General features: G+C 42.8%; 1 protein-coding gene across 1 annotated transcript in view; it reads right to left on the bottom strand.

Moving 5' to 3' along the window:
- Nucleotides 1–9,573: 9,573 nt before the first annotated feature.
- SLC7A6OS (solute carrier family 7 member 6 opposite strand) overlaps nt 9,574–14,837 on the bottom strand; it is a 184,909-nt gene continuing 179,645 nt past the window's right edge. The window contains exon 5 of the mRNA XM_069653667.1: nt 9,574–12,578. Within this exon, the coding sequence (XP_069509768.1) occupies nt 12,466–12,578 (113 nt within the window). The 3' untranslated portion in view covers nt 9,574–12,465. The remainder of the gene's footprint in view (nt 12,579–14,837) is intronic.

Consider the following 14,837-nt stretch of genomic DNA (forward strand, 5'->3'; position numbering starts at 1 on the left):
CTGCGGAAGGCCTTGAAAGAAAGTTTCCGACTGTTTTTACTTCAAGGTTGGGTAAATTAAGGGGTTTCTCTCACAAGATAATACTGAAAGGAGGAGCCATACCCAGTGTTCACAAAGTCAGGAGAGTTCCCATATTGGCCCGGGAGGGGCTTAAGTGTGCGCTGGCTAAGCTTCAGGAAGCGGGTGAAGAGGTGGAGAGCTCCGAATGGTTGGTGCCGGTGGTGTTAGCGCGCACATCTGATGGTAATATGAGGATGTGCGTGGACCTTAGGGACCTGAACTCTTGCATCTGGGTAGACAGGCATCCCCTACTTTATATAAACAAGATGCTCACTTTGGTGGCAGGGGCTTCTTGTTTCTCCACGTTTGATCTTTCATCCGCTTACCACCAGATAGATCCTCATTCGTGACCCCATTTGGTGCCTACCGGTTCTGTAGGATGCCCTTTGGGTTAGCATCTGCAGCCGCGGTGGTTCAAAGAATCATGCAGAAACTGTTCACAGGCATCCAAGGGGTTGAGTGCTTTCAGGATATTATTTTGGTCTGGGGCAAGTGCCGCGCGGAACATGATAGGAGAGTGTTACAAGTGATGGAAGTGCTGAGAAGTAGTGGCCTCACTGTTAAATTAAGCAAGTGTAAGGTAGGTGTACCCAGCGTATCTTGGACATACCTTAAATGTGAAGGGGAATTCACCCCAAGGAGGACTTAGTGAAGGTGTTAAGGGATGCCCCTGCTCCTGTGAGCAAAGAACAGCTCAGGTCGTTCATGGGTCTTGCTGAATATTATAGCCGTTTTGTGTCTTCCTATGCTGACAAGACAGTCGGCATGAGATCTTTGCTTAAGAAGGGTATTCACTTTGAGTGGTCCGGCGAGTGTCAAATGGAATTTGACAATATGAAGAAGGAAGTTGATCAAGCTCCTGCGCTAGGTTCATTTTCTCCCTGCAGGAAAACTGTTCTTACAGTCGATGCCAGTGAATATGGAATCGGCACTGTCTTGGAACAAAAAGATGGTGGCAAGTTTCGCCCTATTGCTTTTGCCTCCAGAGTACTGAGGGATGCAGAACAAAGATATGCAGTCATAGAAAGAGAGGCTTTAGCCGCTGTGTGGGCTTCAAGACACTTTAGAACCTTTTTATGGGGAGTGAAATACACCCTTCGCACGGATCATAAGCCTTTGGTGCATGTGATGACCACAAAGGGGTTGTCACATGCCTCATCTAGAATTATGAGGTGGATGGCGGACATGAGCGAATTCAATTTTAAGATTGAGTATGTTCCCGGGGTGAAGAATGCCATAGCGGATTGTTTGTCGCAGTTTCCCCGTGCTTGGTGTTGATGAGGTACACAAGGTGGATGAAGATGTGTACTTTGGGGGCAGGTGTTGCTCCTGCTGTTGGTGAACAGGTGTGGAGCCAGGAGTGTGCACGCGATCCCAATGTGATCGAGATCAAGTCAGCTCAGTGGGAGTTTGAGCGACAGTTTATCCAAGCTCTACGGTCACGTATGGCATGAGTTGTCTGAGGGTCCCTGGGGTGTTGCCAGGGGCGAGAGGTTGGTTCCACCGGAGGCGCTTAAGGGCAAGCTAGTGGCGTTGGCTCACGAGGGTCATTTGGGGAGGTCAATGACTAAGAGGTTGAGAGAGTAGTATTGGTGGCCTAGGATGGATGGTGATGTGGAAGATGCGGTGAGGGACTGTGCGGCGTGTTCCACTAGTGGTAAGAGTAAGGCTCCGTCTCCCCAGCCTGTGTATCCTGTTGAGGTTCCGGAGGAGGTGTGGTCAAAAGTGGCTGTCGAGATAACGGGCCCCATGGATACCTGGGGTGGTGGTCTCAGGTTTATAGTGGTCATGGTTGATTACACCTCTAGATGGGTGGAGGCCACTGCGTTGTCCACTGTGACGGCTGAGAAAGTTGTAGAGTTCCTAAGTACTGTGTTCGACAGGCAAGGGGTACCAGCCAGTATTGTTACTGATAACGGGGTACAATTCGTGTCTGATTATATGCAGGAGTTTTTGAGGAGCCTGGGAATCCGCCATCACAAGGTTTCACTGCACAATCCAGAGGCTAACAGTCTTGTGGAGCGTATGAATCGTTTTGTAAAGGGGGCTATACAGCTAGCTTTGGCCAATGGTCTCCCGTGGAAGAGTGCAGTTTCTGAGGCTCTGAAGGGAAACAGATATACCCCTTTCAGTGCTCACGGGACATTCCCTGTTTGAGCTGATGTGGGGAAGGAAACATGGTTCAAAACTGAGGGTGCCGGCGCTGGGTGGTGGTACTCATTCGCAGGTTTACATGCATGAAGTTTTGATTCTGGTGTGTTGTAAGCAAGAGTCATTCATGCAGAAACAACTGGCATGTAGGAAGCCTTTGTCGGTGAAGGTAGGGGATAGCGTCCAAATCAGAAACCCGAGGTTTGTGTCCAAGGGTTGTAGCAAGTTTATGCAACCTCGGACGGTGGTGAAGACTGGGCGAGGATATGTTAAACTTGATGACGGTTCCAGGTGGAGCATGTGGCGGGTGGTGGTCGTAGGAAGGGCCCTAGCGTCCCATGTAGGGAGCAAGTCCGTGGAAGACTATGGGAGTACGGGTCACTCTGTTGTGGCTCCCGATGTTCCTTCCGGGGGTTGCGTTTCCGAGGCAACTTTGAATCTTAGTGTTGATTTTCCTTGTGCTGACCTTGGTATGGCGTCAACCTGTCATGATGTTGGTGCTGATTCTGTTCCGAGAGAGGCCATTGTTGCCAGTGGCGGTGCCATTTTGGGCACAGGTTCTTCTGACATCTCAGATTCTTCTGCCCCGGTTGGTGCCAACATTCACCCCATCCGAGAGAGGATATTACCTTCCAAATTTATGATTATGTCTTAGGTGCTATTGTTCAGTAGGTTTCTTCTTTTGTTCTGTATGTTTGTCTTTATTGCTCCCTCCCCCTCTGCCTTTCTTTCCTTTCCCTAGGTTCTTTATCTAAGTTTTTACCTAATGGGGTGTGTGGGGTGTTTCGACCTGGATTGTATGAATGTAGGGTGAACGGGGGGTGCGTAGTGATGAGCTGTATGAATGTTGAGTGTTTTGTGAGGTTATGGGGGGAGAAGTGTTGTAATATGCCATTGGGTTGGGTGGAATCCTGCCATGGTAAGATTCCACCCCTGCTGTATACAGTTGTTTACTTACGTGCGGGGGTTCTTTATTCCACAGTTAGCAGTTGGGGATGTGATGGTGGAGTCCTGCTGGGCTCAGGCTGGTTACAATTAAAGCTGCTTCTCCACTCATCCAGTGTGCGGCCTCTTTACAAATTGTTTGCCCCTCTGCCCCCTCCTCGTTTTTGTCTTCCTCCTCTTCCTTGGCCACGTGAATTTACCCCTCTTGTTTGCTTGCCTGTCCTTCCATCTTGGCAGAGTAAGAGCATCTCCTCTAAAGAATTTAAACAAATGGTGGGTTCCTCACTTTCACTCCGGTAACATCTGATTCTGATATTGAGGACTCTTCATTGGTTAATGCAGCCATTGCACTATTGGCACTGTTGTCAACTGGTGTGTTTGTTCTTGTTTTGACCCTCATTTGGTCAAAACACCTGGCAAATGTATACACTCGACCATTGTCGTAGTCCTCCTCATCTCTCAGAAATGTGCATTGTTTCCTTTGTTGTATGTCCTCCTCGAAGTTCTTCAAGTTGTTTTCCATATTTTTCTGTTTCTCTCCTTCCTCGCACAATTTGATTTTATCAAGTTGGCTTTCAACCGCTGCAATTTTCAATAAGGTTGTTCTCCGATCGTTACCTGCTTGTTCTCCGATCGTTACCTGCATATTTTATTAATATTTCCAACAGGTTCTTTGAGCAGCAGTTGGTTGCGGCACCCCACTCTTCCAACATTGCCGGATCTTGATCCTCGAAGGAGGGTGAGGTGAGTATTCTTACTCCCCTCGGAATCCTTTTCACATCAATATAGTTTTGCAGTGAGTGTTCCTCCCACCATTTGCTTATCTCCTTTTTTGAGATTTTTTCATGTTCCTTTAATAACAATATTTCACCGTTTCCAACTGTATATATGAGTAAAAAAAACTAAAGTACAAAATGTAAAATGAAGCAAATATCTTGTTCTATTCACTCTAAATATTTTTCTCTAACTTCCTATACTGCCTTTCATTTCACATTATCTCAAATGTCTCTCCAATCCTCAACATCTTTCTTGTTCAAATATTTTCCATTTAATTTCCACCCTGCTGTGACACTCATCTAAGACTAATTAACCCCCACCCCATTTTTATCCATTCTCTGCAGGTGCAACGACGATGGAGTTAACGCCTCTAAACGTGAACGTTAAGTTAGACAGCAGTAGGACTAGAATAAGTGCCACGAGCGCATACAGTTACGAGGTGGCTTGAATTTTGTAGCTATTTTCTTCACAGTGACACTGCTTATTTAAGGGATTTATTGGAGTGCTGCTTTTATCTGGGGGGTCCCATATAAAAGAGGGGGCAGGTAAAATGGAGGCGAAACAGTAATTCATCTTTAAATGTAACAACCCTGCACAAAAGCTTACACCCGTGATTGCATGCTCAGAAAATGTGCTAATAACGACAGTCGAACTTAAAGTATACCAAATGCACTAAATGTTACCTTGTTAGTCTCCACCATGTTGTCATTTCTCACTAACCTGGGTTCAAATGAAAAAGTAACTGTACAACCTAACATGCTACCTACCTCAGAACAAAGTTAACTGTTTACTAAACTGCCTACCTCTAGGTAACTTAAATGCTAGATGCCCCCTCTACCTCTGCTGCCATATATCAATCAGAAAATATGCATACAGGCTTTACCACTCAACCAACCGTGCCCCCAGTGTATCACATGCAATATTTAAGGGTGAACGATACTAATGTCCCATGTAACACTACCCAACAAACTTTTTGCAAAAGCAAGTTTCTTTATTTACTACCCGACAATATGTTACAATGTTATGCGACAGGGAGAAATTGTGTAAAATGATACAACCCACCCATCTTGCATATTAGGAGTGGGGAAAGAGGCCAAAAGTCCACAAAGGTATGACGCCTATCATGGGTTGGGACTGGATAAAATGGAAGGTCTCAACCATCCAGGGCAGTCCAATAGCTGGTATTCCAATATGAGTGCCACAGGAAGACAAGCTACTAATGGAAGTTATGTGTGTTCATTGATACCCCATGCCTCAGGGGCACCCAAAGTGTTGGTACCCCAAGAAGTTCCTCTATTAGAAACACAGTGTCTCCTTCATCTCGCACTATGGAGGATAAGGAGCAGCTTCCAGGCACACACAGTAAAATGAACACTCCTGCCACCAGACGAAAAGCTCTGCAAAAAGGGAACTACATGACTGAGGTGTTTCAAAGAACCTTTCCTGGCAATCAAGGGCACTGGCTTCGCAGACGGAAAATGGGAAGACTCCACTTTCATGTGCAAAGCCGAGGGGCTGCATGACCTCTCGGATGCGAAATTGGACTATGCAGAAAAGCAATGTGCGCAAATCTGGTCTGAGCATGTTACAAAGCTAACATGGATTTCTGCTCTCAAAAAGCCAATCAAGGTGCAAGAAGAAACATATCGACTTTGTTTCTACAGTGAATGGCAAACAGCAGTGGGGTCAAACACATGCTGCAACAGGACAATCATCATCCCTGATCTCCGAAAAGGCACAGTGGCCCTCATGGACTATTATTGGGTGTGCGGCAAACAGGCGTACGTGCACCTCCCACCCTCATGGAGGGGCTACTGCACGCTTGTGACACTGCATTCGGCACTGCTGGTAATACCCGAAGAGCACTTAAAAGGGGGAGGGATGGGTCATCACTACCTGATCAACAATTCGCAACGCAACCAACAAAAGCAACAGCAACATTCACTGAACGGCCCCCCTTCTTTCGCAGCCTGCCCGGGACAGAGCAACATGATAGTCTGTTCGGAAAAGGCACTCTAAATCTCACAGGAATCATATGACCTCCTTGCACAGATACCCGACGAGCACAAACTTTTCAATTCAGCAGAAACATTTTTTTTGCATCACTTGTGCCCAGTGTACAGACAAGGGTGCATCACTTGTGCCCAGTGTACAGACAAGGGTAAACGCTAAATGGCTCCAAATAGTGAGATGGGAGCTCATCCAACTGGCAAATGACACGGAGGAAGGGTTCAATGTCATCAAGGTGGAATTAAGAGCCCTGCGGCTGATGATGCAAAATCGCTACATCCTTGACCTCCCCAATGCAATGGAGGGCGGGGTTTGCCGAAAAATCAGAAGTTCATGTTTCACATTCATACCTTCTTCAGATGCTCATAACTGTACATGAGCTTGGAGTGCGGATGAAAAAGGAAGTTGGTGTACAAAACTCTGATTCACCACGTCTTCCGACTGGGTACCCTCATGGCTTGCAACTGCAATGAAAATGCTGATTCCAGTCATCGTGTTCCTTTTGCTGATGTTCTGTGTATAACACCCTCTCCTACTGACACAAGCTGAGAAGATTAGCCAGATGACGACACTAAGACCTTGCTACAAAAATTGGTGTCGTACACAAACATTAATAATGCCAATTGGCACTTGATTTTTACCATAGTTCGGACCAAAGAAATCAGCAAATTCTAGCATTTGTATCAGACTTTCTTAGCTGATAATGCAGCAAAAAATATGAATCCTATATCAGAAGAGACTTGGGGCACACATTTTCAAATTATATTACGATAACTCTCAGACAACCTCTAATCTTGAACACATGATCCATGACCCTTCTACTCTTTTGAATGACCTGGACATGGACTACTTGAGACGTGCTACTATTTACCCTAAAGCGTCACAAGCGATAGGTCCAGATGCTGTTCCAAACATTGTTTTTAAAAGTAATCTGGACGTTTGCTTTTAATTTGTATTCACTTCAATCATTTGTCAAGGGAAGACCCTGCAAGTTGGTATGCTTCCATTGAGAGGTAATCGCTCCAATCTGGCACACTATAGATTATTAGCAATGATCGATTCAGCTTCCAAGATCATTTCAACTAATCTGATAAGTAAATTGTCTAGGTGGCCTAGGACATTGAACACACTTCAGCAGACTGTATTTAAAAAGGAGTTGCAGCACCGCCCATAATATTTTGGTCCTGCAATATTAATTTCTAACACCCTCCGTAATCCAGAGAGTTCCTTATATTTTTGTTACATTGATTACTCTGCTGCTATGTATTGTGTATTGCATCATTTACTGTGGGAGAAACTCGAAAAGTGGAATATTAGAACCTGCTCTTTTGCATTTTATTAAATTGTTACATACACCTCCATGAACACCTCAACAGTCTTTAGAACGCAGCTACACAACACGAGAAAAAAAAGGAAAATACAAAATCGGCCTAGCTGCACACAATCTCATACACAAGCTCCACTACCGCCAGAATGCAAACTCAGAGGTCAACTGCCTGGCTGCACACATTCTGACGTCACACAACCACTGCACAGCACCCAGCATTAGAAGGCAGCTGCACACCACGTAAACCACACTGGCTGAACACATACTGAGTGCACCCAAGCACTATTTACTACCCTACTCTCTCCACTGACCTGGACTACGGTCCCTGAGGACGTTCAACCCACAGAGCTTTGAGATCATACCAATGGTATATAAGGCACTAGACAAATGCACAATAACATAACACTACAGTTACTGTGAGATTAGAGCAAGGAGGTCTTTTAAATAGGTCATTTGACACAAACTGTGGAGTAAACTAAGGGTGCGTTTTAGCACCCCTGATTTACAATTTATATGTATGTGGCAACTCTGGGTGAAGAATATTTTGGATTGTCACAATTATCCCCCTAAATTGGGAACCCACCAACAATTTGGGATCCCAACAGGCCTACAACGTTCCTTGCAGGCTCTATATAATTACTCCATAAAAACAACTTCAGCGTTAATTTGAAAAGACTGCAACTTCATCTCTAAACTGAATGAGACACTGGAAATTGTAGACATCGGACTTCCTATAAAGTTTCGTCCAGCAGCTTTCTATTACAGTGCTGCGATTACTGGGAAAGTACTGGCCAAATGGCACATTATCAAAAATGTTATGGTTAGAGGAGGGAACTCCCTAAAGGGAGTTTTAGAGGTTTACACATTGGGTTTACCCTGGTTTTTTATATGCATTGGAAACCCTTCCTGCTCGATGTACTGCTTGGTTAGATGTATTGAAGGGTAAACATATGTATTCTCTGTTGGGAGTCCCTAGAGGTGTCCCAGTTAAGGCTCTTGGTCTTCTTTCTTTGACTGTCCTATGGAGAATTAAAAAATGCAAATTATATACAAACGTGCACTAGGCTAGAGGACGTTTGTACTCATTACAAGAATATTACAAGATCGAAGATATATAGTCCCAGACAAATACAGAATATAGTGAACTGGAAAACCTAGTCAAGGGCCATCTTAACCTCACAGATGTACAGTTGTTGGAAGATGTTTTGAACTTTACAAGAAATAGAAGAACACCTTTATCCGGGACCGTTCGTTGAACCTGGAGTTTAAAATCACGTTACATGACTTGCAATACACAGAGTTGCTCCTCGTAGTTGTTATTTAATCAAATTATGTGATCCTGGTCTGATACATCCTATATTGTACTGGCAACTAAACATTGTACCAGTTCTTGAATACATAGGTGCTTGACAAGGACTTCCTTGTGAAGCAGGACTGTCGAATAGCATTGCATTTTCTTAATGGTTTATGATCTTAATTTAATGATTTTATATACATTATATGAAATGTGTTTTTAGACAATATTACTTTATTTAAAAAATGCGTTTTCTTAAAGTGTTGTGCAAAGGTTTGCATTAACCAAAAGCACATAGAAAAAAATACAAACATTTCAAGATCATCCATTCAGGAGGATAGGGTCTCCAGTAACACCCCAAGGTTTGCAGTGTCAAGGGCTGCTAAGAGAACCAGATGTATGAGCAGAAAGGTAGAGACACCCCCCCCCCCACTGGAATAATTGATAATCTAGACATATACCTGCACACAGAGCCTTGGTACATGATCAGCACACACCAACAAAACAGCAAAGCAACCTTGCACCGTTTTCGCTGTGATATAAACCAAAAGTAAACCCGTTTTTTCTTGCAGATCCCATAGTGCCAAGGGACAAAGCAAAAGCAGTGCTGCTCAGTATAAAACCCAATACATAACAAGATCCGACGGCCTCCCAACAGCTTTAAGGAAAAGTGGATGCGATGCAGGAATTCTGCTGGTATATAAACAGGGAGTAAGTGAAATGGTTAACTAGTCTGTGAACCACCTCACCTGCCTCCCATCCCTTAAAATGTCCATTAGCGCTTCGCAAACACAAAAATACTGCCTTTCAATACCTGCCACTCTACCGGGACAGAGACCTGCCTGACACATAGGCATTATTAAGTGTTCTCATTAAAGGCGGCTTCCTAGGATTTTCAAGAACGCTGATGGAATAATTCTATACCTCACCTGGATCAATTTAGATTCAAAATGCATCTCATACTTTACTTAATTAGCGGCATGTATTGCAACAAAAAAAAGAAAAAGTGTAAAAAAATAAGTTCTTTATTGCTTAAGTTTAAAACCATAACACATTTCAATTGCATTTGCTACTTTTATTTCAGAGAAAAATACAAAACAAAGAGAAATGCGACATTTCTCGTCTTAAAGTGCCATTCAGATAAATAGTCAACAATAGAAACCAGCCTTTGAAGACATGATCCTATACATTCTGGAATTAACATGTTTTAATCAAATCATTTCTGCATGTGGTCCCTGCAAAAGAGTAAAAGAGTGAGAGAGAAAGAGGCTGTCTAACAACTGGTACATTTGCACCAAAATCTAAAAAGGAAACCTTGGCAAATAGCCATCTGATGTTTACTTTGTGGACACATATAGGCTTGTTTGCTCTTTGCAGACATTGGTTCAGTGGTTACCAAAAAGCGTTGAGGCTATTAAACAAGCAAACGGCATACTGGGAGTCATAATTGGATTAAAAAGTGTTGCAGCACTACGGTGAAATGGTTAACAATAACCACATCAATGCCTAACCTTTCAAAAGTACTTCCACAACATATTTTGTTCCTTCCACAATCTCAAATGCTACATTTTGGTTACAAACATATGAAACCCAATGTTTGTGTTCAAATAAAGCGATGTCTGAAAAACGTATCATATTGGAGTCTGGAATAGTAAACCCCAATCCCTTCTTTGCATGATGCTTTCCTAATTTCAATGAGGCAGGGAGGGATGCCATGATCGATCAGCCATGGAGGTGTATTGAATCACTGTATTTACCAGGGTGCTGTATGACAAAGCAGCTGCGCACATGTTGCACACAACTTGGTTCTATGTCTCCCGAAAGGGCATTGTGGCTAGGCTACTTCGTTCAATACTCAACTTGTAATGAAATGCAACGATTGGTGCAAATGGGAAAGGATTTAGAGGGTGAGAAGGGTCTCAAAACATGGGAAGCAGTACAAGTGACGTACAGGACATGGCTGAAAGAGCTGTACAATCAGCAAAAACATGGAGCTTCTTTCGGCACAATATTGAATGTTCTACTCAGCTAAGCCAAAAAGGGCCATTAAAGGTTCTAGCAATGGCCCAACAGTAGGCAGCTACAGAGCTCCAAGTGTCAACAAGGGTGAACCAGTCCCAATTATACATGCAACCTTCAATTGTCATTTTTTGCACACAAAGGTTTTTATAACTCAGCTGAAGATTCATCAATGACCTGAACCGTTTTCCACTATCCCTTAATATTGTTAGTGCTCCAATTTAGATGAACAATGATGCAATTTCCTTGTAAACTGTTTGAGAACAGGGAATTAACAAATGATGCTAGTCTGACTCTTACAATAGCTGAACATCAAGGTAGATTCAAGTGTAGAATTGGGATTATTTCTGCATCTCATTCATTAAAAAACAGCAAGGTGTAAATGAAACAAACGCACACTAGGCAACAGACCTGCATAAAGAGTATCTAGAATCAGATATGCTCATGCTAGCAAGAGACAAAGCCACGGTCGTCTTTTTGGAATCGTATGGCTTCTCCGGTCATCCAACAGACTCGTCTCTGCTAGAAAAGTTTAGAGTCAGAGGTAAACCGTCAGCATTTTCTAAAAAAAAAAAAAATATCCCAATATCCACTTTACTGAAACGGATACAGAGTTCCTGAAAGATTCGAGGACCCCTTACAAATGTACTCGCTGCTTGTGCATGAAGGAAAACAAAGCTTTGGTAAAGGTTACGCCCACTGCCATCTGCATGCTGATGAAATTAAATGCAAAATGTGTTATGGCTGCAATCGGATTAATCAATACTGCATTTCTACCAGAGAACACCAACTGCTGTAAGCCACAAAGTGTGCATGTCTATTGAAGCATTTCACAACAGTGAGGCAAGGGGTTACTGAAACATAACCAGTACACAAGACCCCAAAATTCAGCCAATGAAGAGGTTTTACATCACTGTCGCACCCAAACCTTTCCAGAAACTTGGACGTGCCATTCTGCACTAGTGCACTGGCCTGTTGGTAGCTGTGCAAAAATACTTTTTAATGGGAGATTTTCTGGAGTTATTTGCAGTACAACTTGACGTTTCAGGGTTGACAAACCAAAAGCCAAATGGGGAAGATTAAATGAAATGTCCTTTTGAAGCAAACAGACCAATTTAGACGACTTGCCACGAAGACCTCCCCCATGGCAACCAGCACTGTGGAAATTAATCTAACACTGGTGAAAGTAGCTTCTTATGACCAACCAGTGATGCACAGCTAGATGACCAGATTTCGAACTTGTGTCAGATCACATGCAGGGGGCAGGTGGCAGGATTAGCACATTTTTAGAGGAAGAAGGAAGGTTAAAAAGAAAAAAAAAAAAAACACGCGTTTAGAAATTCTGATATTTCAGTGTCAGGGCTCGTTTCTAAACCAAACGTACTCGACACAGCTCGGGATCTAGCCCTCCTCCTGCCATGATTTAGCTTGGCAGAGGACTGGCTCAGAAGAATGAAAATGGAATCACAACGCTGCTCGAGTCGCAAACGCCTAGTGCAAGAAGTGCATTGCTTGGATGAACACAGATACGGCCAACACTGTTCAAATGACTTTTCGGAGCACTACTTGCAGGGTTTCTGAAGTGACTCCGCTTATCGGATACTAAAAGCACATTCCTGTTCCAAACAAAATGCAGTTTAAAAAAGGTCCTCTGTACAAAAGATAGGAAGGCATAAATAAAGCAAAATGAAAATTATCCATTGCACTGTACATTTGCCTTAGGTTTGCTTAGAATCTTAAACATCCGTATCTGTAAGCCACCAAAGAAACTTTCATTTACACCAAGCTGAACGACATCCACCATTGGTTGGGAGCAAGTGCAGGGATGGAGCTTTTGAAATACGAAGCAATAACTTCAGCCAGAAAAGATGAATGCGAAAAACTAGTCAGAATCCATTTCCGGCACATCAACATAGTCAAACTCTTTGAGGACTTCAAGGCGATACTTCTCCCAGGCGCTTCCTTTAGCACCTTCACCGCTCCTATAATCGTACCCTGGAAAAAACAAGTTAAATATTATAATAACTTGTAAACTGCATCAACACAAACATAATATTTGATTTCCATAGGTTGAATGCTTATTGCCAATATCCATCCTGTTCAAACACCTTCCTCATCACGCACTTGTTTACTGTTCTACCAGCGAAGATACTTCAGGCCTGGTTAGCTTCAAACAGTTGGAGAGGGGGGGGGGGGGGGGCAGGGGGTGCACAAGCCTGTTCGAAATCTTTATAGGATTGGAACTTTAAAGTCTTAATGGTTTACAAATCCACATACGATATGTGCATGTTAGACTTGGTTCAGACAAATTTCAGGTGCAAAAGGGCTTATGTCACAAGGCCACTTGGGCCAGGCAAAAACAAAACCGTGCTTATGCCACATGGTGGCCCTACAATGCACTCCTCGGGGGACAGAAGTCCCGAAAATTGTCAGTAATGTTGAATATTAGGGTTACCGACTAAATGGGGACCACAAAACTTGCACATAGATTTCAACAGTATAGTTCACTCTTCAGGACCAAACATAAGTACTTAAATGTCATCAGTAATTAAATCCACAAATAGATACCTTAATGCCAAATCTGATGGTCCAAAGTATCAAAATTCTGAACACAGGTTGGATTCAGAATTCGTCTCAATTATTTCAAATACAGAAATGACAATAAAATAACAATGACTTTTGTAACAATCAACCTGTTCGGTAACACAGTCCCAATAGTAGTTCACCTTTCAGTGTAGTCGCCGTTTAAAACATCATATTGAAACCGACACAATCAATGCAAAGTTCATAAGACCTCTTGTTTACAACATTCACAAACAGGCACCGTAACAATTTTACAAGATATTTAAATCATATCCACGGCAGCTCAACATAAGAATGCATAGCCAACGCGTTTCGGATCCTAATAATCCTTCATGGCAAGAGCTACCATATCCTAATTTTGCAAGTGCGCTTCATCAGAAGGGTCCTCCCCATTCCTCAGGACTCAGAAGTGTCCTCCACATTCGTAAGTGGTAGGGATGAGAAGCATCGTGCCCAGCCGTGTGGAAGGTGCTAACTTCAGCTGGGCAATGGAAGTAGGACGGTCGAGTGGTAAGTCGATTCACTAGTAGGGACAACTATAGTTGCCCCGAAGAAGGATTATTAGGATCCGAAACGAGTCGCCTATGCATGATCTTATGTTGAGCTGCCGTGGATATGATTTGAATATCTTGTAAAATTGTTACGTTCGTGAATATTGTAAACAAGGGGCCTTATGAACTTTGTATTGTGTCGTTTTCAATATGAGGTTTTAAAAAAATGGACTACACTGAAAGGTGAACTGCTATTGCGCCTGTGTTACCCAACAGGTTGATAGTTACAAAAGTCATTGTTATTTTGTTGTTTTATTGTCTTTTCTGCATTTGAAAGGATAAATGAGCCGAATTCTCAATCAAACTTGTGTTTAGAATTTTGATACTTTGGACCATAAGATTTGGCATTAAGGTATCCATTTGTGGATTGAATTACTGATGACATATGTACTTATGTTTGGTTGAAGAATGAACTATACTGTTGAAATCTATGTGCAAGTTTTGGGGTCCCCATTTAGTGGGTAACCCTAATATTCAACATTACTGGCAATCCTTGGGACTTCTGTTCCCCCCACTCTGCTCCCCCCAGGAGTGCATTGTAGGGCCACTGTGTAGCATATGCACGGTTTTGTTTTTCATAGCTTAAACAGTTACCAGGAGCTACTTTCGGCTCCCCAGGCTAACTGCGGCATTGCAAACATCAAGGCATAAATTAGTTTTCAAAAATTGATTAGCAGAATTTGCAAAACTGTTTTTGATTAGCAAACAAAGTTATTTGATTACCAATTTTGTACTAATATTTAAAATCTTACCAGGAGTCATTTGTAACCAACATCAAATTAGCAACAATACAGCATTTTTGTGTAACACTGAAGTAAAACATTAGTGAGAGAAGTGTCTATATCTGTGTCCATTCACACAGCTAACATTTTACAAACAGACCATGAGTAAAACGTTCTGAAAACATTTTTCAGTGCAAGGCTCGTATGGTTGACCCATCATTTGCTGTGTAAGGAGAAGTTCAGAAGTTTCATAAAGCCAAAATGTTCACAATGTTAAAGTGAAGTTATAGCCAGAGACAAAGTACGTAGTATGGATTTGCGGCAGGTAGGATATATGTCATCTTCAGTTGGACAAAATGGTCCTTGCCAGTCATCAGTCATTGATATGATATGATATG

The sequence above is a fragment of the Ambystoma mexicanum genome, chromosome 1p, assembly GCF_040938575.1.
Source record: "Ambystoma mexicanum isolate Mex_15411 chromosome 1p, UKY_AmexF1_1, whole genome shotgun sequence".
Classification (NCBI taxonomy): Eukaryota; Metazoa; Chordata; class Amphibia; order Caudata; family Ambystomatidae; genus Ambystoma; species Ambystoma mexicanum.